The sequence below is a fragment of the Protomyctophum parallelum genome (assembly GCF_964188405.1).
Source record: "Protomyctophum parallelum genome assembly, chromosome: 21".
Lineage (NCBI taxonomy): Eukaryota > Metazoa > Chordata > Actinopteri > Myctophiformes > Myctophidae > Protomyctophum > Protomyctophum parallelum.
This window is the reverse complement of record NC_139713.1, coordinates 31,636,052-31,661,171: the sequence shown is the minus strand read 5'-3', so window position 1 is coordinate 31,661,171 and position 25,120 is coordinate 31,636,052. Positions and strand designations below refer to the sequence as shown.

Here is a 25,120-nt window from a genome sequence, read left to right as displayed (position 1 = left end):
TATTTTATTTAATTTTTTCTCTCTCTCTCTTTCTGTCAGTGGGAATAAGGTTTGTCCCCAGACATCATACGCTGTAGTGTGCATGACCAAAAATGCCATGCGCAGCAAAGAATCCGTTGACCTCGGAAAGGGTCTATTTCCCAGTCCCGTCCCCCCCTCCTCATATCCCAATAACACACACACACACACACACACACACACACACACACACACACACACACACACACACACACACACACACACACACACACACACACACACACACACACACACACAGAGAGAGAGAGAGACACACAGAGAGAGAGAGAGAGAGAGAGAGAGAGAGAGAGTGAGAGAGAAGTTGACGTGCACTTCTCTTTTCACTGCTTGCAAACTAAGGTATTTTTCATTTCAGTGCCGTCAGCAAATCAATGCAAAAAACAGAAACATGGGGGGCGGTGGTGGGGGGTGTCGGGGATGTGGGGGGTGGGGGTGAGAGAGAGAGAGAGAGAGAGAGAGAGAGAGAGAGAGAGAGAGAGAGAGAGAGAGAGAGAGAGAGAGAGAGAGAGAGACAAAGAGCATCTGAGGACAACTGGGAACGGCACACACAAGGAACAAGTTTCTTCATAATACTACGTTACCCAGAGTTCCACTGGGGGAGAAGTGGGCTGGGCCTAATAGCTATAGGCTATACTATTACAGTCCGTATATACGCGTGCGTGTGTGTGTATATATGTTTGTGTTCAGCCCTGGCTTAATGCACACGTTTCAGAGGCCAAACACAAAGAAATGCATGGTGGCATGGTGGTTAAGTCGGTAGCGCTGTCGCCTCAAAGCTAGAAGGTCCTGGTTTTGATTCCCGCTGGGGGCTTGTTCTCTTCTCTTCATCATTAGTGCCCATACCCTAGGTCGGGTTGGTGACAATCTGTGTGGAGTTTGCATGTGTCCCCTAGGGTAAGTACCCTCACAAAAAACATGCAGTAATCCTGGTCTCTATACTGCGTCCCCCTGGTCAGTGTGTACATAGTGTAGAGCCCAGTGTAGAGTGTAGAGCCCTGGATTACATTAGATAATTGACACTGGGTGAAAACGCGCATGACGTGTCGTGAGCTTGTAGGTTGGCTATTGTCAGCATGCAAAACAAGTGTAAAATGACTTATACTGGATCTCTTGTCCACTAGTCATAGCAATCATAGCTTGGTTTTCATCTAGTTTCCCCATTTAGTTTGTCGTCAGTGAAAAAAGGTTGTCATGGTATTAGTCGACGGAATCAATACATGGTGCCTGGGTGTTACTTTGCCCGTAGTAACAGAGGATACAGAGCATGCTTCTGTCTGTGGGATGAAAGTTGTAGCCACTATACTTTCACCCTGCTCTCCCTCTGCAAGGATGATGTCATCGACCTCCCCCCCCCCCCCCCCCCCCCCCCCTCTCTCTCTCTCTCTCTCTCTCACTCCCTTGGCGGCGATGGCCGTAAATCATCCGTGCGTTCGTGGTTCTGGCCTCACCTCTCCTCTCTCACCACATTATGGAATCCTCACCCCCCCCCCCCCCCCCAACCTACACCAGTGGTGTAAAGTAACTGAGTACTTTTACTCAAGTACTGTACGTAAGTAAAATGTTGTGGTATTTGTACTTTACTTGAGAATTCCCAGTACTTTTTACTTCTACACCACTGCTGTACATCTCAGATCTAAATATTATTGTACTTTTACTCCACTACAAAAAATGTGAAAACATTCGTTTTTGGTTTCTTGGTATAGAGTTTGACCACTTCACTTCAAACCCTTTAGGGGATTTGAAAATGGATGATCTACACGCTCACAATGTCATTTTTTAATACTAATTAATTATTTCGCACGTTTCCTCAAGAACATTTAAAATGTCTGACTTTTACTTAACGTAACAGCGTATTCATTTAATTATTTTTACATAAGTAAAAAATGTTGAGTACTTTTTCCACCATTGACCCCCACCCCACACACACACACACCCGAAGGGTAAGGGGGGGGCTGATATAGCACATAAAAATAGATCTCCCTTCCCAGGACTTAGCTCCCAAACACAGCCGACGAGGTCGTGTCCCTAATACGTATTAGTCATAATAGAAAATGACTAATTCACAAGTGCCGAGCGTGACAGGAGGGTAATTTTGCTGATAAAGTGGGAGGAGGGAGGGGGTGTGGAAGTAGGGGAGGTGTGTGTGGGTGTGGGTGGGGTGGGGTGGGGTGGGGCTGGGCCGTGGGGGTGTATGTAAACTTCTTCACGTCAAGAAGCCCCAAATTGATATGTATTTGGCCGCGAAAATCTTATTTTTTGCCAGGGACCACCTAAGAAGAGAAGATTTTTGTACAAAATATATCAAAATTAGATTTTATATTAGCAGATGTATAAGCTCGCAGTGCATCAATCGGCCCTGCTATAGATCTGCTATTTTTTAAAGCACTGTACTGTACTGTACTGTACTGTACTGTACTGTACTGTACTGTACTGTACTGTACTGTACTGTACTGTACTGTACTGTACTGTACTGTACTGTACTGTACTGCACTGTGCATGCGTGCGTGCGACTGTGCGCGTGTTGTGTGTGCGTGTGCGATTTGTGCCTCTGACATGGAGTAGTGGAGTAGACGTATAATTGGAAACTTCATAAATAATGTCCCAAACTGTTACTTTTCAGGATTCAAATGTGAAAGCATGGAAAGCAGCAGATCTACAAGCTGGGAACGTGGCACGAATGCTGTGGTACGATCGAGTAGGGCGTTAAGTAGCAGTCAAGGAAAGCTAAGCTAGTGTAAGTGGGTCACACCAGGAACCCAAATACGACGGCTTGATAAGGGCCGATACATCACCATTACTGATTAAGGTAAAGCCTCCAACTCAGCATAAAGTACAACTGGAGAGGAGAGGGCATTCATTCAACTGGAGAGGAGAGGGCATTCAGGGATAGGAGGTGGAGTCTGCTTTTAGGTGATGATGTCATTGCTGTCACCCGGGAAAACCTTTAGTATACCGTGGCTCTTATCTCCATATTCTAACTTTTGTTTTGTTTTGTTTTTTCAGTCAGACGCTCGGCCACCGTAGAGCGAAGCCTATGGCCATATTAGCGTTCACTTAGCTGTCAGCGCGGCAGAAAGAATGCCTCGTCTCTCCTAATCCAGGGCGCTCTCCGTGGTTTTGATCTGAGGAATATACTAAGCGCTTCATTTCGGACTTCAACATGCCTCTCGTTCATAATAGGAACGCTTTTTGGATCATGTATCGTATGAATGAAATCGGCAAGGTAATCTAGCAAAAATATTTGTTTCCGTGGGAGGGGGGGGGGGGGGGGGGGGGGTTCAGAGTAAAAGCAGCCATGTCTTTCCGGCACCCCAGAGCTTCTATTTTGAAGGAATCCCGGCACTGATTGTATTAACCCCAATGACAAGAACTTGGAAATGATGACTGAACTGGATCCATTGGAACACAGGTTATTTTTTTCCTTTTTTTTGGATGGAAGTTTACAAGGTTTCCACACACGAAAGCGACAATAATATCTGTCCTAAATGCGGAGGTTAGGATTACTAAACACTGAGAGAAGCAGAAAAAAAAAAAAAACGATTGTGTTGACATTGGTACACAGTACAGTCCACAGTGTTAATTTAACAGAGTGAAATATGTGTACACAGTACATTGTTTTACAATGAAGAGTTTTTCACTTTTTTGTAACGTTTATGAGAAATGCCACTAAAAGCGATCCCTGGACTGAACGCTGCTATCTGCAGATGAAATAGGACTTATCTGCCATTTACATGGCAGTCGTGGCTCTACTATGGCACACAACTGTGTGTGCATGTGCGTGTGTGTGTGTTTGTGTGTGTGTGTGTGTGTGTGTGTGTGTGCGTGCAGCCGTGCACACAGACGTGTGCGTGTGTGTGTGTGTGTGTGCACCTGCGTTCGTGGGCGTGCAAATTTGGGCATGCATTTAAAGTATGTGTCTGTGCTTACAGAGAGTTGGTTTCAGATCCACATGTACTTATTGTAGAGTGTGTTCATACAATATAACTTGGTATGTGCAGTGGTTGGAGGTGGTCTCCCATGCAGTCTACTCACAAATAGCAGATCTACAAGCACCAGAGCAACTAATGATGTTGCTCTGGTGAGGGAAGTCTGGATCTACAAGCTTGTAAATCTGCTATTTTTCAACAGCTAAAGTTTAAAATGGGGCGCTCACAAAAGCCTGAGTCGACGATAAAATGACCCAAATGCCACTGATTCTGTCACATTTGTCACATGATTTCACCTCACCCAACCTGCCACTGATTCTGTCACATCTCTGGGGAACTGATTTCACCTCATCCAACCTGCCACTGATTCTGTCACATCTCTGATTTCACCTCATCCAACCTGCCACTGATTCTGTCACATCTCTGGGAAACTGATTTCACCTCATCCAACCTGCCACTGATTCTGTCACATCTCTGGGAAACTGATTTCACCTCATCCAACCTGCCATTGATTCAGTCACATCTCTGGGAAACTGCCACCGACACCATGATCACCTCTCTAGAAGCTCCCCGTATCCCCTGTCGCCACTGACACGTTGCCATGTCCATGTATTATAAGCCACTTTGGCCTCGTCTTTCTGTAAAGCAACTTGTAAATATTTAGTAGTTGCGGGTTGCGTTCTTTCTTCTTTTTTTTCCAGAATTCTGAAATGATCAGTTATACCTTCTCAAATATTTCCCATGGACCCCCCCAAATTATGAATAAATATGTATTCCAGCCTAATCTCCATCTGAATATGTTTTGCACAAAGAAGCACATACTTGTGAGAGTAGGAACGAAGATTGCTCAGAAGACAGAGATCTTTGCCTTCTGGTTCAGCTCTCTTTTCGTCTCAACATTGCAGTACAGCGACTGCAATACCGCCCCTGCTGCTCCGATTCTCCGGCTTGGCATGAAATGTGGGTCATGAACGAAATAATAAGGTCGCAAATACAAGCGGCCGAAAATAGTTTCCTTCGACGGCTGGCTGGCATCTCCCTTAGAGATAGGGTGAGAAATGCAGTGACGCGAGAGAGACTCGGAGGAGAGTCACTGCTTTTTTACCTGGAAAGGAGCCAGCTTAGGTGGTTCGGGCATCTGGTTAGGATGCCTCTCAAGCGTCTCCCTAGGGAGGTCCTTGATGCACGTCCCACTGGGAGGAGACCCCGGGGCAGACCAAGGCGCAGATGGAGGGATCACATTGACTCACTGGCCTTGGAACGCTTCGGGATCCCAGAGGAGGAAGTTACTAATGTTGCTCTGGTGAGGGAAGTCTTGAGCTCTCTGGTGGAGCTGTTGCCACCATGACCCGACTACGGGTAAGCGGTTGGAGATGGATGGATGGACAAGGAAGCCCCATTCCAGATGTTGTGTCGTTAGAATGTTTAAAAACAAAAAACATTGTCCAACCATTCCACATTTTATTTCAAGATGTATTTTAGAAAATAGCTGACATATACAGTAAAAATTATAGGTTTAAATGACTCATCGTGTGGACTACAATAGTGGCTTCTTTTGGGCTTTGCTTTCCTAGACCTGGCTGCATATTCTGTCGCAAAACCTGGCAACACTGAGAGTCTCTGCAGCTCACATTACTGTCGAGTATAGACGTCCTATCGGTTTACAACAAATCCATTACAAACCGTAATCGTTTCATCTTTCACCTGACACCTCCCCGTCATCACCCCCCTCCCATCCCCCCATGCTCTCCCAACGATCGCGCACCACAAAACAAAAATGGCCACCGCTGAGTCGGCACAATCAAGGTAACAAAAACAATACAAAATGTGTGGGGGGAAAACAAAATGCCGTGAGAAATACAATGTGTTCTTTTCCCACTTCTCTTGTGGACTGTCTCTTTCTCCTGTTACAAAAGTGCGGAGGAAAAAAAACTCAAAACCATTTTGTGCGCCGCGCAGTCGCACGCACGCACGCACACACGCACACGCACACACACACACACACACACACACACACACACACACACACACAGAGACCCTTTTTTCCCTTCTAAAAGTGCTTTCAAAATACTTCCAACCACAGAGAACAATTAAAGCTGCAATCCATAATATCCATGTCCTGCCCAGGTCTCCAACCCCCCATCCAGGACTCCAACCCCCCCATCCAGGTCTCCAACCCCCCATCCAGGTCTCCAACCCCCCATCCAGGACTCCAACCCCCCATCCAGGACTCCAACCCCCCATCCAGGTCTCCAACCCCCCATCCAGGACTCCAACCCCCCATCCAGGACTCCAACCCCCCCATCCAGGTCTCCAACCCCCCATCCAGGTCTCCAACCCCCCATCCAGGACTCCAACCCCCCATCCAGGACTCCAACCCCCCATCCAGGACTCCAACCCCCCATCCAGGACTCCAACCCCCCATCCAGGACTCCAACCCCCCCATCCAGGTCTCCAACCCCCCATCCAGGTCTCCAACCCCCCATCCAGGACTCCAACCCCCCATCCAGGACTCCAACCCCCCATCCAGGACTCCAACCCCCCATCCAGGACTCCAACCCCCCCATCCACTGCAGTCTCCTGCCAGGAGAGACCAACCATTCTATAGCGTTGTGCCAAGAGGTATATCTTGGCTAGGCCTGGCCAGCCAGGGGGGAGCGCACAGAACAGTCCAAACCTGGGATCAGCACCGAGCACAAGCATCTGGCATGGATCAGGCTCAATGCCGTTGCCGTCGGGCAAAAACCTCTTATCTCCACAATTCTAACTTTTATTGCGTTTCTTTCGTACATGAACGACGCCCTACTTGATCATACTACAGCGTCACACACAAGCTAGCCTGAGCTAACGTGTTAGGTTTCTGGTCTAGAGGGGGGCGGGTCGCGGCTGAGATTTGCGCACGCCCTGATTGGATCTCATCGATCTGTCCGTCACCCCCGGCCCCTCCTCTCCCCCCTAGTGCAGCGCTACGTCACATCATTTGGAGCGACGCCCAACCGGAAGGGTTGACTCCCACTTTTAGACCAGAGCGGCCAATGCGTTCCTCCAGGCTTTCCATTTTTGCACCAACAAAAATGAAAGCCTGGTACCGAGGCTACACACAAGTCGATCTGGGAAAACATCGGCCAAAAAAAAGGAAAAACAGCACCCTCTGCTGTTTGTTTCCTTTTAATTGGCCTCTGGGGGCGTGGCCTAAATATAATGTGGATAACAGGATGTTGGCCCGTTTGGCCCGCCCTCAGCCCTCCACTTCCTGTGGTGCGCCTGTGTTTTCATTCCCACTATCAACAATGTACAGTATACACATTCTGAATGGCCCTGCTGACAGATTCAGTAGCGCAGTTTTTTCTGCCAATTACAGCAAAACCGTTGATGAATTACCATAGTCAACTAAATAGGGGGGGATTGCGAGCGATATATCGTCTGTGTGTGTGTGTGTGTGTGTGTGTACCCATTTAGACATATTATTCTGCTCATTACTGGGCAGAAATGTATCACATAAATCTCGCATTTGAGCACAAAATTGCATTTTGAGAAACCACAAATTATCAGTGCGCGCGCACGCTGTGCGGACTCCCACACAGAATCATTCTACAGTTGTGGCCCCCGGCCTAATCTAGTTGAATACCCCTGCTCTATACTCTCAAGTAGAATTAACACCAGAGGATTTGTTACTGTGTAGGATCTATACATACGATACAGACAGACAGACAGACAGACAGACAGACAGACAGACAGACAGACAGACAGACAGAGACAGAGACAGAGACAGAGACAGAGACAGAGACAGAGACAGAGACAGAGACAGAGACAGACAGACAGACAGACAGACAGACAGACAGACAGACAGACAGACCCTTTAGAACCACAGAGTATAAGAAAATGTGAAATGTTTTGTGTGCCCCGAGCGCCAGCGACGAGCAAAAAGCTGGCATGGAGATGCAGCCAGGATATGGACACCATGTGTCACATTCCTGACAGGAAGGCCGAGGACTGACCAACGCTGGGAAGTGCGTCTGTCAGATTTGTGAGGGAGACACACACACACACACACACACACACACACACACACACACACACACGTGTCTATAATTACAACACACACTGTTGTAATATACTTGCGAGGACATTAACCTTTTTAGGATGGTGGTTTTGAAACATACTGTAGCTGATCTATAAATGGTAAATGGTGCATTTATATGGCGCCTTTATCCAAGGCGCTTTACATACTGTAGATTGTGCATTACATTCACCATTACATTCACCCATTCACACACACACCAATGGCGGCGGAAACCATGCAAGGCCCCAACCAGCACATCAGGAGCAATTAGGGGTTCAAGTCTTACTCAAGGACACTTTGACACTAACTCTGTGGGAGTCCGGGTTGGAACTGGCAACCTTGCGTTTACCATCCACCTACACTTCAAGGACCCCTGGGTGTCATCTGGACCCCACTTTGCCCCCTGGGGGTCACCTGGACCCCACTTTGAACCCTGGGGGTCACCTGGACCCCACTTTGACCCCTGGGGGTCATCTGGACCCCACTTTGACCCCTGGTGGTCATCTGGACCCCACTTTGAACCCTGGGGGTCACATGGACCCCACTTTGACTGGTGGGGGTCATCTGGACCCCACTTTGACTGGTGGGGGTCATCTGGACCCCACTTTGACCCCTGGGGGTCACCTGGACCCCACTTTGACCCCTGGGGGTCACCTGGACGCCACTTTGACCGGTGGGGGTCATCTGGACCCCACTTTGACCCCTGGGGGTCATCTGGACCCCACTTTGACCCCTGGGGGTCACCTGGACCCCACTTGGGTCACCTGGACCCCACTTTGACCCCTGGGGGTCACCTGGACCCCACTTTGAGAGCCACCATGTTAGGCCTTCACAAGTATCGCAAAAATACGCACACACGCACACACGCACACACGCAAGCCTACCTTGACTTTGGCAGGGTTGAGCCAGTGCTCCCGCAGTACGCTGTCTGTTGTCATGTTGCTAGGCAGGATCACAACGTCGTTGTTACTCTCCCTGCATGTCAGCTCACAGTCCTCACCTGTGCACGGAAAGTACTCACATGTTTTACTTGAGTAAAGGTACCATCAACACCGCTGCGATATGTAAGTAAAAGTAAAAGTCAGGAATTCAAAACCGACTCGAGTAAAAGTACAAAGGTAGAAGGTAGAAAAAGTAGAATGTAGAATGTAGATCGTCAATTTTCAAATGTATTTACTGTACAGCTGAAGTGGGTAACGTATGTTTTGTAATAATCAAAATCCATAAAGTCACTATACTGTAGTAATTAAAGTTTTCAATTCATTGCAGTGGAGTAAAAAGTACAAAACTTGTCTCGGAGATGTAATGTTGTAGAAGTAAAAATTTTACTTAAACTTAGATAGTACTTAGATACTTTCCAGCAGTGCCTGTGCACGTGTGTGCAGACAGAGATGGTGACATCATGACTCAGCGGTGGTGTTATCCGTGTACACAAACCATGCCCACATCAAAGACATGTCATAGCATGATGTATCATTTGGCATGATCACTCCTGTTTGATCTCCCTTTCATTTTTTTTTCTAATATCTAAGGTGAATTTAACAAGTCTGGGGGTGCTGGCCTGAACTGGGAAGAAAGTCAAAATCTGAGTCCAAATTTAAAATGTACCATTAGTACCCCCCCCCCCCCCCCCCCCCCCCCCCCCGATATTGTCAACGTCTTACAATGTCATATTCCCATGCTTTAACCCATTTAGGCCTGACCTCAAAATTTTAATACAAATATTCTAAATCACGATTAAAAAGAAATAGCAGACCTACAAGGCGCGCTATGAGCTTGTAGATCTGCTATTCTTCAATAGCTAAATTATAACATAATGTTTAAACACCAAAAGGGGTTCCCGCCCAATGTGTCATCATGGAATCAGGTGCAAACAAATCATTCAAGCTCCATATTGTATATGCCCATATATGGCCATGCCCAATATATGGTCATATACTGACAGTGAATCTTGGGGATAGGGAGGTAACGATGTCAAATGGGGTCTGTCTGTGGCCTAATACATAATGTTGCTGTCTCCATATTTTAACCTTTTGTGCTGTTCTTTTCGAAAACTATAGCATCAAAAGTAGCAGATCCGCAAGCTTGAATCCTGAAAAGTAAGGTTTTCCACCTGACAGACAATATCAAACTGGAGGGCCTTGAAATTAAACCCCCCAAAAAGGACAGAAAAGATCAGGGTGTAACAGTGGTGCAAAGTAATCAAGTAATCTACTAAATGACTGCACTAATTTATTTAATATACTTTATACTTATACAGTACCACGACATCTCAGAGGCAATTTTTGTATTACTATATTGCAGCTGTCCGTACTCAAACAAACATACATGGAGACATACATACATAGAGACACACATAGCTGTTCATTGGAGCAGTTAGTTACCGCTCAAAAAAACACTAAAAGTATAAAATATGCCGACAGCGGTAATATATTAACCCTATTTAAGTCTCTGTATGAGTAAGTATGGAGTACTGACCTATTGAAATGACCTGTATGAGTAAGTATGGAGTACTGACCTATTGAAATGACCTGTATGAGTAAGTATGGAGTACTGACCTATTGAAATGACCTGTATGAGTAAATATGGAGTACTGACCTATTGAAATGACCTGTATGAGTAAGTATGGAGTATACTGACCTATTGAAATGACCTGTATGAGTAAGCACGGAGTACTGACCTATTGAAATGACCTGTATGAGTAAGTATGGAGTACTGACCTATTGAAATGACCTGTATGAGTAAGCACGGAGTACTGACCTATTGAAATGACCCGTATGAGTAAGTATGGAGTACTGACCTATTGAAATGACCCGTATGAGTAAGTATGGAGTACTGACCTATTGAAATGACCTGTATGAGTAAGTATGGAGTATACTGACCTATTGAAATGACCTGTATGAGTAAGTATGGAGTACTGACCTATTGAAATGACCTGTATGAGTAAGTATGGAGTATACTGACCTATTGAAATGACCTGTATGAGTAAGTATGGAGTACTGACCTATTGAAATGACCTGTATGAGTAAGTATGGAGTACTGACCTATTGAAATGACCTGTATGAGTAAGTATGGAGTATACTGACCTATTGAAATGACCTGTATGAGTAAGTATGGAGTACTGACCTATTGAAATGACCTGTATGAGTAAGTATGGAGTACTGACCTATTGAAATGACCTGTATGAGTAAGTATGGAGTACTGACCTATTGAAATGACCTGCATGAGTAAGTATGGAGTACTGACCTATTGAAATGACCTGTATGAGTAAATATGGAGTACTGACCTATTGAAATGACCTGTATGAGTAAATATGGAGTACTGACCTATTGAAATGACCTGTATGAGTAAATATGGAGTACTGACCTATGGCGTGACCTCTCCTGCAGGTGTACTGGAGGCTGTAGTGGAGGTTCTGAGGTAAGGAGCATTGACCTTTGGCCTGCGGACACAAGCGGAACGAACCCGTCCAGTTCCCGTCCTTTCTGCAGCGAATCACGTTGGACGCCAGACCCTGCACGCGCACATGCACACGCACACACACACACACACACACACACACACACACACACACAAAAATAACATTTGTGAGGACATTGACATTTTAGGACGATGATTAGTATAATTTTTTTAGGTCTGCTATTTTCGGTCCATGATAACCATAAATCTAGAAGGTATAGCAGAAAGAATAAATCAGGCATATCAGTCCAATATCCGAAAAAACTAACGTTTAAATGTCGAATCCTAACACAACCTGAACCTTTTATTCCCTAATTCTATTAAGCCTACAACTAAAAGTAAAAAAAGGCTATTTTCAACCATGTGAATCAAACCATTTCTCTTGAGGACCAAGGAAAATTGTCCTCGCACTGTACTACACACGCACACGCACACGCACACACACACACACACACACACACACACACACACACACAGTGCCAAGGACATAGAGGAGTTGAAATCCCATAGGGGGGGGGGGGGGGAAACACAATACAACAGTTATCAGGCGTGTTAGTTATCCACTAGGGTCCGTGAGGCGCGACAGATTAAAAGGTGTATACATTTCAAAAGGTCTGTGGCGGCCGCGCTGTTCTGGAAATCAATAGCAATCCAATTAGCATGGCATCTAATTGAGTAGCTTTAGGGGAGAGAGAGAGAGAGAGAGAGAGAGAGAGAGAGAGAGAGAGAGAGAGAGAGAGAGAGAGAGAGAGAGAGAGTGTGGTAAAAATGGAGTAAAACAGAGAGAGAACATCATATTTTGTGTAGGCTAAAAACAGTGGTTCTCAAACATTTTTTATTGTTAATGGACCCACACATTGTTTTTCATTTATTTATTTTAATCTGAGACCAAATGTATTTTGGCAATAGAACAATATTATTCTTATTTTCTCGTGTTCAAACAAGCTGCAATTACTGTGTGAAATAACAGTTCTGCTCTTTATCAAGCTGTTAAATACTATTCACATTCCAGTTGTGTACTGTGCACTGTAAATCTCTCTTGAATGTTTGGGTCATCAATGGTGATCCATGCAGTAATCTGGGGCTCCTTAAGATTTAAATAGTTTGAGAGTCACTGGATTAGAGCAGAGGTTCTCTAGCTGTTTCATGTCAATGAGAACCACTAGGACAGTAGTTCTCAACCAGTGGTCCTTGAGGAGGTTCCAGGTGGTCCCCAGCTAAATGATGGAGAGTTGGTAACCAACTCAAGAGTTCAATTATTGTTAAACGGGCTACATTACTTGATTTACGAGAAGTCTGCACAATTAGAGAATGTAGAATGTGGCTGTTTTGATCGATGCCGAATAAATAATGGACCTTGACATGAAAAAGATTGAAAACCACCGCATTATAGGATTAGCAGGAACGGCGAGGGGGGGGGGGGATTGGGGGGTAGAGCGAAAGACGGGACAGACCTGCTTGCATGGAGCGTGCAGCGGCCTCACCGTGTGGGCGGAGCCTCCCGCCGTGGCGGCCACGGCGTCGCCGGGGCCGGAGCAGTTGAGGCGGCAGACGCTGTCGAAGCGGAAGCCGTCCGTGCAGTAGTAGGAGCCGTGGAAGATGGCCGGCGGCGCGTCACACGTCACCGGCTCGCACGCCCCGTCCAGCCAGCTGCCGTCCTCCGTGCACTGCCGCTTGAACGCACGCCTGCCGATGGGAGGGAGGGACAGACAGACAGACAGACAGACAGACAGACAGACAGACAGACAGACAGACAGACAGACAGACAGACAGACAGACAGACAGACAGACAGACAGACAGACAGACAGACAGACAGACAGACAGACAGACAGACAGACAGACAGACAGACAGACAGACAGACAGACAGACAGACAGACAGACAGACAGACAGACAGTTCATTTTATCGGTTTCCACCCGACAGAGACTATATTTACACCGAGGCTACTAATGTTTTGTTTTCATTTCGATCGATAAGCTCAAAACGCTCGTCAATCTGCTGCTTTCAATGCGTTCGTGTGATGCTGTAGTATGATCAAGTAAGAAATACGAAGAATTGAAGCTACAGGGATTCTGAGCAGGGGACAATTTGAAACACATTTAAAAAAAGAAAAACAAGAATGACTGCCAGGTCCAGAAAGCTCTCAGTTAACTCATAACATTAGCTTCTGTTGCCACTCGCATTCCACTTCTCACTTGCGTTCTCATGCAAACTCCTTACACAACAGCAGCCAAAACGGCATCACGTTGCTGCGTTCAGAGTATGGGTTTTTATGCCGTTCAGACTGTGTATGTATGTGTGTGTGTGTGTCTCTCTCTCTTACCTCTTGGGCTTGTTGGTGACGTGGTAGCCCGGCTTGCACTTGTACTTGCAGAGCGAGCCCACCTTGAGGCCCGTGTCGTTGCAGCGCTTGGTCTGCAGCACGGCGTTGGGAACGGGGGGCGGGGCCGGGCAGCGGAGCTCGCACAGCGCCTCCGGGAACGACCACAGGCCGTCCTCCATGCACATCAGAGTGTTGTTGGTGCCTGGCGGGAGGAGGCGGAGGAACAATCATGAATGTACAGATTTCTTTATGGAACTTCTTAAGATTTGTTTGATTTATAGTTAAAAAGCTATATATTAACCCATTTTGGGCGGGAACCCCTTTTGGTGGTGTAAACATTATGTTGTAATTTAGCTATTGAAAAATAGCAGATCTACAAGCAGATCTACATAGCGCGCCACTCGGTGGCGCGCTATGTAGATCTGCTAGGAGATCTGCTATGAGCTTGTTGGAGCTTGTAGGTCTGCTATTTTTGAAAAATCGTGAAAATATTTATTTCAGAAAACTGGAGGATTTAGAAGATTTCTTTTTAATTTCAGGCCTAAATAGGTTAATGTATTTCTTTTTTTTAAATTAACATTTGTATTATTATTATTATTATCACGGGGGTCACGAGACATGGCCAAAGCATTTTCAGGGTTCCACAGCCCAAAGCGTTGAGAACCCCTGGTTTAGACTACAAGGGGTCTTCAACTCCTCCCTCAGTCACCATAGGGGTGTCCTCAGAGTTACTGAAAGGGGGGGGGCGCAACATTTTAGTGTGATAAGAAAAATGTTATGTCTTAACAATAAAGAGAAGACTGTGTGCACATCTCATGCCTGTGTTTAGGTCAGGTGTTGGACATCAAAACATCCGCACACAGTTTAAAGTTCCAAAAATGTACCATATTACTGGCGCAACGTTTCAACACCTTATAAGTCTTCCTTGGGCAAAGATCTGCCTGATTTTCGTTGAGGGGGTTCCAGCGGTTTCCCAGCTAAATTGGTTTAAAATTATAGCCTCAGAAGCGGTTCAACCACCTTAGCCCATACCAGTGGTTCCCAAACTTTTCCATGTCCCCAGACCCCACTTTAGGAACCACTGATACATACACATCGGCTATAATAGACGATCTACAAGCTCACAAAGTGTTGCGATGTGACACGTTGTGAGCTCGTACTGTGTTAGTAGGTCTGCTGTTTTCAAAAGTCTGGAAAATGTGTGAAATTAAATCTCGTATCACGGTCCCTTCCTTGCACAACATGTTTCTAGGTGGGGGTCCGTTAACCCATTAAAACCCAGGAACTGTGTCATTTTAGATTTTAGCGTTGGCTCTTCAAAAATAGCAGATCTACAAGCTTGTACATCTTACTGTTTTTTTTTTTGTTTTTTTTAAGATATTTTTTTGCGGCTTACGCCTTTATTGATTTTTTAAGGGATAGAAAGTAGGCTGACAGGAAACGGGAGAGAGATGGGGGGATGACATGCGGTAAAGGCCGTGTCGGGTCCGGGAGTCGAACCCGCGGCACACCGCGACTGGATCACCAGTCCGGTGCCCAGACCGTTACGCTACGGCCTGGGCCCATCTTACTGTTTTTGACACAAATCTTCTCTTCTGGGGGTCCCTGGCACAAAACATTCTAAGATGGGGGTCCGCGGCCATATATATATAAATATATATATATATAACAAAATGTGATGGTCCTTGGCACGGAGGAGTCTGAAAACTAGAAGATTTAGAAGATATGTGTAGAATCAGGCTTAGTGAATTTGGGGATTCTTGGCATGAACAAGTTGGAGAATCACGGCGCTAAAGCCACAGAGTCATGGGAGTGGAGCGGAGCAGACAGATTGTTGGGAACGCTGCTCAATGCAGATGTTAAACAGGGACACAGTGCTCGTCCACCATCTGACACCGTGCCATGACAGCTACAACAAAACCTGTTCCACATCCGCTCGCATGGAGCCCAAAATAGAACAACTCTGACAAAGGATCTTGCACAGACCACCTGAAAAGGTGTATCGCGTGTGTGTGTGTGTGTGTGTGTGTGTGGGGGGGGGGGGGGGGGGTGTACACTTGCAACACAGGCGCGCAATTAGTCAGGCATTTGGGGAAGGATTAAAAATGCATTTATGCAGTTAGCAGATCGACAAGCTCATAACTATTGCCTATTTTCAGAAAATCCAGAAGCAAAGTTATGAGTTAGAAACGTTCACCGTGAAAGAATATACACTCAAAGATTTACACACATTTTCAAGATTTTTCAAAAATAGCAGATCTACAAGCTTGTACATTCAACAGCCTATAAGTGGTTAAAAGCTATAAGCTATAAGGCAACACGGATGCGTCCTCAGGTCTTAAAGTGTTTAAGTGTGTGTCTGACTACATTTCCCAGCAGGCAGTGCAGTGCGCCCGTCTCACCTACGAGCTGGGCGGGCTCCCGGCACAGGAAGGTGCTCTTCTTGCCGTACGTGGTTCCCTCGGGGAAGTTGAAGTGGGCGGGGTGCACGTGGTACTTGTCCGGCAGGCCACAGTCCACCGGCTCACAGGACACCTGCTTGTTCCACTTCCCGTCCGCGCACGTGATGGTCACCGACGAGTCCGACTGGGAAGAGGGGACGACAACGCAAACAACGACGTGGATTTACTATTGAGCCGCTAAACAAAGTCGCTATGTTCATCCAGCGCAATCAGAGCCGTAAATACGAGAAAAAGGCCTAGAAATGCCTCCAGGCCTTTCCATTGTGCACAGACCTGTATCAGGCTCCAGGCAAAGCCAATCGAACCGAGAGCTATACCGATCGAACAGGATTGCCTTGATGTGCAGTAAGTCATTAATATGTCATCAATTAATATAAAGCTAAACAACACGTCAAACACTTTAATGGCGCTTCGGGAGTTCATGAAAAACACGATCATTAGTTCATTGGCGATGTATGAGTTTTAGGAGAAAAGGTGATGGGCTCGGTCACAGCTTCTCACAGTGGGTGCCTTGACCCAAGTCAAGGGGTGCCTCAGAATACTTTTTGGAATCCTATTTGGAATTTATCAATGTCACTTCAGTTTAACCCCTTAGACCCTCAATACTTAAACTGTGGTGTAATTTTTGTGTTACACCAGGTGACCCCTACACCGGGTGGCTAACGACAGACAGAAACACAGGCGGTGAATAATTCCTCCATTCAGCCACCCTGCTATATTTGAAACTCATAAAACAAGGTAATTATTTATGCCCCTCCCCGCATGAAAAAGTATACACATCAGTCAGATTTCTACGTACTAAAACACTATAGCCACTCAGCGTTTACCACGGAGGAGAAAAGTAAATAAATGACTACAGCGATTAAGTGCTTTGCTCCAGCGAGACCTCTGTAACCTGACGAAGCCTTTAGCTCATATGGCCTCTGTCGGGTATTGAAACCTTGTAATGTCCAAAAGAAGAAAAAAAAAAAACGTAATAGTGGAAAATAAAGAAATAAAATAAAATAAAAATAACCTGTGTTCCAGGGGGTCCTCAACTAAAGTAGTTAATGTAGCAACTCATGGAACAACATTATCCACGTATGCGTTTGATGTTAAAAAATTGCAAATTATACAAGCTTTGTACATCACCTTTTTACATAAATCTAAGGTTCATGGCACACAAAATACATTTCAGATGGGGAGGGGGAGTCAGTGGCCAAATGTATCAATTTGGGGGTCCGCGGCATGAAATAAAATGGAGAATCACTGGAGTAGCGCGCGGGCATTTACAAAAGAATACGAAAATAATAAAAAGGATATAAAATGGAGATACAAGGTTTCTGCCTGACGACAGCAGTGTTACTGAATGTCATTGGATGAGCAGCTAGCGCTGGCCTGCGCCACTCAGCAGTGTTAATGAATGTCATTGGATGAGCAGCTAGCGCTGGCCTGGGCCACTCAGCAAAGTGATGTGTAAGTATCAATATTACTCTGTTACAAGTAAAAGTCTGGAACTTGAGTAAAAGTATTGGCATCAAAATGTACTTAAAGTAACAAAAGTAGACTACTCACTTACAGAATGTCCCATTTCAAGTTTTCAAATGTATAAAAATCATTTGAAAATAGCAGATCTACAAGCGCACTATGTGTCGCATCGCCATGCATTGTGAGCTTGTAGATCGGCTATTTTCAAATGGCCGAAATGTATATAGGGATGAAGTGGTTAATGCATGTTATAATAATCAAAATGTACAAAGTAACTAGTAACTAAAGTTTTCAAATAAATGTAGTGGATAAAAGTACAATATTTGGACCTGAAGTATTGGAAATTGGAAATAGTCAAGCAAATTACAAATTTGTATACTTAACTTAAGTACAGTACTTAAGTAAATGTCCATAGTTACTCTCCACCACTGTATGTCGCCATGCGAGGACAAGCCATATCCGACACAATGCACAATCAGCCCTAACACGAAACACATTGATTTCCATAGAAGTGTGACTGTTTCTGACAGAGATGCTGCACATGCAGAATGACACATTCTGGCGGATTACCATAATTACCCTGTTTTTTGGAGTTGCTATAGTGAAATTTAATACCGACAAAATGGCAACACCTGGCATTGAGACTATAGGGATTTGCAAAGTTTTCTTTGTCTTGCCAGAAGATGAATTTGCGCCCTGCGCGCAAGGACCCTAAACTTACACAAAGATGCATGAATGCATTATAATTCATCACTTAAGCCATATTCATATTATTCACAGGGCGTTGTTGTGAGCTTGTACATCAGCTATTTCCATGTATTATGTTGGCTATTCAAAAATAGCAGATATACAATCTTAGCGCACGTGACACGCTGTCTTCTCTTCTGGGGAGTCACTAGTATGAAACATTTTCAGATGAGCGGTCCGCGGCCAAATACATAATCAATTGACCCTTTTTTAAGTCCCGCCCGAGGTTGTCCTCTTCGCACCCATTGGTTGCCGTTTTTGGTTGGACAAAAATCCCTTCCCCCCATTCACCACTACCGTTGAAATAATGCGTTTTTCATTTGCTTCGTATTGATATTCAGTGCACTCAAAAAAAACCAAACATGGTCTCAGTATAAAAAGGAACATCTCAGGTGCAGTATAGTGACTGGGCATAAATTATGTTTTTAAATGTTTTAGCAAATTCCACATAAATAACCATAATGGTGGAACCAGTGTAGAAGGCAGAAAGCTGAGACTGCTGGCAGAGCCTGCTGGTTAGTCAGTTAGAGAAGAAATTGACAATGCGTCAATTTGTGGATCCTTGACATAAAAAATAAAAATAAAACACGTTTGAGAACCAGTGCTATAGGCTACCAGTCATGGAGGAACCACTGCTATAGGCTATAGTCATGGAAGAACCGAGAAACCACTGCTATAGGCTACCAGTCATGGAAGAACAACTGCTATAGGCTACCCTACCAGACATAACCACTGCTATAGGCTACCAGACATGGAAGAACAACTGCTATAGGCTACCCTACCAGACATAACCACTGCTATAGGCTACCAGACATGGAAAAAAACGTCTTATCTCTGGATTTTTCAAATGTATGTTTTTCGTATATGAATGCCCTACTTGATCACACTACTGCGTTAAACAAAAGCATCACAAGTGTCTGCAAGCTGGGAACGCCGGCTTGCAGATCCACTATACGTTTGATGCTTTTGTGTTTGAATCGGAGGGGGAACCCGTTTTGTGACATGTGAGGTTTCCAGCCGACAGAGATAAGATGATCACATCCCGGTAAATGCGGCCCGTTGTGATTCCAAGTATGGCCTGAAAAGGTTTTCCTCAAAGCTCCTTCACAAGCAAGGGCTCTTCCTTGAAGGACTACCAGACCATAATAAATCTCATTATACAGCGCATTTCGTTCCAGGAACGTTAGAATACCTCGGAATACCGCGCTATCAATGCCTAGAGCCGTATATTATGTCAGAGCTCATGTCTGGCATGACACGCGCGTGCGTGCGCGTGCATGCGTGCGTGCTTGTATTACTATACCTGAGTGGGCCAAAGAGGATAAACACAACTTATGCGGGCATAAGATTTTGATATCAGGAGCCAAGTACAGTAAACGTGTGCGTGTGTGTCATCCAAGGTAAAGCAAAGACCCTAGCTAGGTGGAAGACGTAGCTGCCTGCCTGCCCGCCCGTCCGTCCGTCCGTCCGTCCGCCCGTCTGCCTGTCTGTCTGCCTGTCTGCCTGCCTGCCTGTCTTGAATTAGCCCCAGTAGCCAGATGTTGTTAAACTCCCCACTGGAAGAGAAGGTTAGGCAGCTGTAAACTTTTTAAAAGAAGGAAACTCCACACACATTTACACACGTATGCGGTTGCACGTGCATGCTTTGCTACACGTGCACACACTGACACACAGGGGCCTCACAATGCACACAATGTTTCATAAATTAAACACTTGGACCTGCACACGATGAGATGCAAATACAAATACTGCACATGCATTGCACATGCAAACACAAGCATGCAAACATGCGCGCACATACACAGGATGGGACAGAGCTGTAAACGCATACAGACACAAAAACACACTTACATAACATTGGGCTTGTGCACGCACGCACGCACACGCACGCACACACACACACAAACACACACACACACACACACACACACACACACACACACACACACGGTCGACACATTAGCGCTATTACTACTACTGCTACTACACACAGCCTTCCATCTTGATAGATCGGCTAATTCAACTCTACACCCACGCTTGGCGGGGCGGTCATATGTGATGCATATGTTACTCTGTCCACGTTCCGTCCAAAATGTGATACGAGTTTGATTTATTTAAAGGCAACGTGATACCGCTTCGTTCCATTACATCAATGCTTTTGGACGGATAAACCTTGTATGTCCACAACTTTTTACTGTTCAGGAAGTAGTAAACTGCAATGGCGTAAAGAAACTAAGTGCATTTACTTAAGTACAGTACTTATAAGTACAATTTTGAGGTATTTGTACTTTATTTGAGTATTTCAGAGGCAAATACTCCACTATATTTATTTGAATTTATTTGAGTTTCTTTGTAGATTTGCGACAATGCGTCGCAATGCGACACATTGTGAGCTTGTATATCTGCTATTTTCAAAATATTTTTTGCAAAGACATTCTGCACAATGAGTACTTTTACTTTTGGTACATTTTGATGCTGATACTTTCATACATTTATTGACATTATCTACATTATTCCGGACTTTTACTTGTAATCGAGTAGTAGTGGTATTGATACTTTTACTTAAGTAAAACATTTGAGTACTTTTTCCACCACTGGTAAACTGTATTCCAATGGATAGCGTGTGCTAATTGGCTAGTCACGAGCACTTGAATACCTTTCATTGGTTAAATGTTTATGAAACCTACAGGCAGACTTGACTTTCCTCTTAATTGTACTGACAGTGCTGACAATGTTCCCATTGAGATACAGTAATAGAGCCGGCCTGCTTGCTCAGGGGATGAATTGAATCTTGCCCATCCATCCAGTCAATTTGTGTCAGAGACACGCGGCCACATAAGATTGATGATGTCAAAATATCTTTTTAAGACTATCTATCTATCTATCTATCTATCTATCTATCTATCTTTTGTGGGAAGGGGGGTTCCAGGGGGTCCCCATCAAAATGTGTTAATACAGCATCACAATTGTTTTAGCCACTTTATCCATATTTTATACGTTGGCTCCTCAAAAATAGCAGATACAAGCATTGCAATGAGGAGATACAGGGTTTCCGGTGGACGGCGACAACGTAATAGGATCAAGATGAAAGATGGAAATAAGAGGGAATAAGGCTAGTATGAAGCAAACAGATACAGTATGTAAGGATAACCGGCCCCAGCTTGCATGCATGGCCTTAAAAGCTTGGCTGCACATTAAAAAAGATATGTACTGTATGAAATTAAAGTGAACTGAGAAACTGGACAGAATCTGAGCTCTGGGGGGGGTTCCAGGTTTCCCTCATGGTTATTCCTCTGAGCACCAAAAAAAGAAATAGTCTAAGAATGATTGAGCTCTCACCGAGCTCTGTTGTGAGATATCTTGGCAAACGCGCGTCGATTTGTGCATTTTTGCTGTGTTACATGATGCTATTTAAAAGGGGGTTGAAAACAGTTGAGGTTTTTGGATGATGTACAGTAGTGCCTCCCCCCCCCCCCATTTTGGTCCCATCTCTGCAAATATTGCACCACAAGCCAAATAATTTACAGAAAAAAGAGGGACATTTCTAATGGAAAAATAAGAGCTTTTTGGAAAACAAATATCCCCCTGAACCTTGGAAAAAATGCAAGGGACAAGGAGAGAATGCCATTCGCAAAAAAAAAAAAAAAAAAAACACACGCACGCACACGCACACACACACGCACACGCACACGCACACAAACACACTTTTGATGCTTTCGTGTAGGATGATCAAGTAAGGGGTTCATTTACTTGCATATACGGAGATAGGAGGTTTCTGCCCTGACAGCAACAATATGCACACCATGGCTTAATTCAAGACACTTGGGCTCTCCTGGTCTCTCATGAGCTCGTGTCCAGAGCCCTGTTCACTCATAACTCCATCAACAGTAACCTGAAGAAAAACAGGCTGCTGTTTCCAATCATGGGTTACTTAATACGGGCTCTGAATCCAATGTACTGTACCATGCTATAATGTCCAGTAGCATCAATGTCCTCATCACCCCTTCCCCTTCCCTTCGCTGCTAGAGCGAGAGGGCTTCTCAAGCTGTGGGCCCCGCCGGTGGGCCGCACCGGGGCCCCGCCAGTGGGCCGCACCGGGGCCCCGCCGGTGGGCCCCACCGGCGGGGCACCGGTGGTGGGGCACCGGTGGTGGGCTGCGAATGGGGTAATAGCAAGTGTGGGGGGGGGCCCCAAACAGTTGGCTAAATTTCGTCTAAGATTTTAATGATAATATAGCATTAAGGAAATGCACTGTGCATATCGTCGGGCAGGATTCTCCTTATCTCCGAATCCCAGAGAGAGAGAGAGAGAGAGAGAGAGAGAGAGAGAGAGAGAGAGAGAGAGGCGGGGGGGGGGTACATAGGCCTACATATAGAGCAGGGAAATTAACCGAAAACGTATAGAAACTGACGGTGAGAAGTGAGAACCAATAACCTACTACCCCGCAGTGCCAAAGTATTGCGCGCGCACGCACGTGCACACACACACACACGCGCACGCACGGCCGCACGCACGCCCTCACATGCGCACGCAGTGCCACACACGCATGCACGCACGCACGCACACAGAAGACCAAGTTAGAAAAACAGATTTGTTTTGATGTATTTTCCAGAGCCACTTGGACATGGCCGGAGCAAGAATGTAATTGGCTAATGAAAGGAGATAGGATTGTGCTTTCATACAACACTTTTAAACCTTGCAGCAGAGCAGAGCAGGTGCGTGCGTGCGTGCGTGAGCGGCACTGCGTGCGTGCATGGCACTGTGTGCGTGCATGTGTGGCACTGCGCGCGTGTGTGTGTGGCACTGCGTGCGCATGTGAGGGCGTGTGTTTAGGTCATCTTCAGGGAAAGGGGTGGAGCATAAGCTTTACTTTCTTAAAGAAGTAGGCCACTTCACTCAGCGTTGCCAGATTTTGCGACAGGTCTATGAAAACAAGCCCTAAGGAAGTCACATTAGCATTCAATAATATACATTGGCTATTTTAAAATAGCCGATCTACAAGCTCACAAAACGTCACATCGAACTTGTAAATCTGCTATTTTCAAAATAAACCAGTAAGACACCTGAGGGCGAGAAGCGACCTCACCCTTAGGCGACCTTTGGTCGCAATAACTAAAATTAAATTAAAAGTGCAACATTTTTCAAACATTTTACAAACACAAATCTGGTAGGCTACCGCGGTCCCTAGCTGGCACCAACTATTTGGGGTTTTGCACACAAATAGCCTACATACAAATTTCAAGGTTCCTGAAATTGAAAGTTTTAAGAAACAGCTGGTTTAAACAACATTTGGAAACGAGCCCACAAAACCGCAACCCAAGTGACTTTACAGAAAAACAAATTTGCATCATCGTACCAAAGCAAGGAAGACCTCAAGTAGCCTACCCTATAATATCACAACATAATCTTATATAATTTTCATTGACCATATCATTGATCCTGGTGACGCACGGTTATAGATTCACGGTCGGGAAAACAGACTTTCACACCTCCAGACAGCTGTCTGGAGGTGTGAAGTTCACTCCCGTGGGGGGAGGAAGTGTGGCAGGGGTCATCTTGACCGAAAACGATGCCTAAAGTATGCCTAAATTCATATTTAGAAAATGTTTCAGATGAAAAAAAAACTGAGGAAAAGTCATGGAAGCTGAACCTTCTGAAATCTTCACGGGCAAAGATGGTCAACTTAAAACATCAAAATATTTGTCAGAAAGACCTCACAGACACTCTAGTGTTAAGTATATTTTGTTTCCAATACGTTTGTACTTTTTCTCAAGTAAAATTTGTACTTGTAACAGAGTATTTCTACATTGTATTGATACTTTACTTTTACTTAAGTAAAAATAAAAACTAAGTATTTCTTCCACCACTGCTCCTTGTTTTCTCTCGTTCACCCTATTATTTCTCTCTCCATCTCATTCTCTCTCTCTCGCTCTCTCCCTCTCTCTCCCCCCTCCCCTATTCAAATATTTTTTTCTCTCTGAAAAGGATCCTTCATCACTAAATAAGCTGACATTGATGAATGGCCCCACAGTGGACTGTCAATCAAAGTCTAATGCAATTAGAAGTCTGTGCAAGACCCTCGCTTCAAGAGAACTATTCTGTGTGTGAATGAAAGGCAAATGGGCGGGGGGGGGGTAGATTTGTGTATGCCATTGCCTGCGTGTGCATCTGATTCTGTACTGTATTTATCAGTACACGTGAGTGTGTGTGCGTGTGCGTGTGTGCCTGGCTGCCTGCGTGTGGGTGCAGCAGGAGCGTACTTACACACACAGTATCGTAGTTTTTCCCGTAACCAAAAATCCTGGATTCAGTGACCCGGCCAATTTCTCTATCAGCAGACAAATAGCTTGTCAAACCCTTCTTGAGCATGACGACTGATCCTCAGCCCTCAGTCTATCCTGAGTGAAAAAGTAAGTAAAGTATCTAATACCGCAAAACATCCTCCGTTTTTATTTAACTTTCGAGAGAGTACCCTTACAGTTTCATTTGATTCAATTTGTACACTCTCAGAGTTACAGACCTGTAAGGGTCCATTTGGTTCCATTTGTACACTCTGAGTTACAGACCTGTAAGGGTCCATTTGGTTCCAATTGTACACTCTGAGTTATAGACCTGTAAGGGTCCATTTGGTTC

General features: G+C 45.2%; 1 protein-coding gene across 5 annotated transcripts in view; it reads right to left on the bottom strand.

The window, feature by feature from the left end:
- Positions 1-25,120, bottom strand: part of pappaa (pregnancy-associated plasma protein A, pappalysin 1a) — a 182,490-nt gene that overhangs the window by 40,606 nt on the left and 116,764 nt on the right. For 3 of the 5 annotated variants that reach the window (XM_083793928.1, XM_083793929.1, XM_083793932.1), the window contains exons 17-21: positions 16,214-16,397; positions 13,812-14,013; positions 12,942-13,173; positions 11,395-11,542; positions 8,913-9,028 (exon numbers count right to left, since the gene is read on the bottom strand). In XM_083793928.1, the coding sequence (XP_083650054.1) occupies positions 8,913-9,028; positions 11,395-11,542; positions 12,942-13,173; positions 13,812-14,013; positions 16,214-16,397 (882 nt within the window). The remainder of the gene's footprint in view (positions 1-8,912; positions 9,029-11,394; positions 11,543-12,941; positions 13,174-13,811; positions 14,014-16,213; positions 16,398-25,120) is intronic. The other 2 variants (XM_083793930.1, XM_083793931.1) reach the window with 1 other exon arrangement.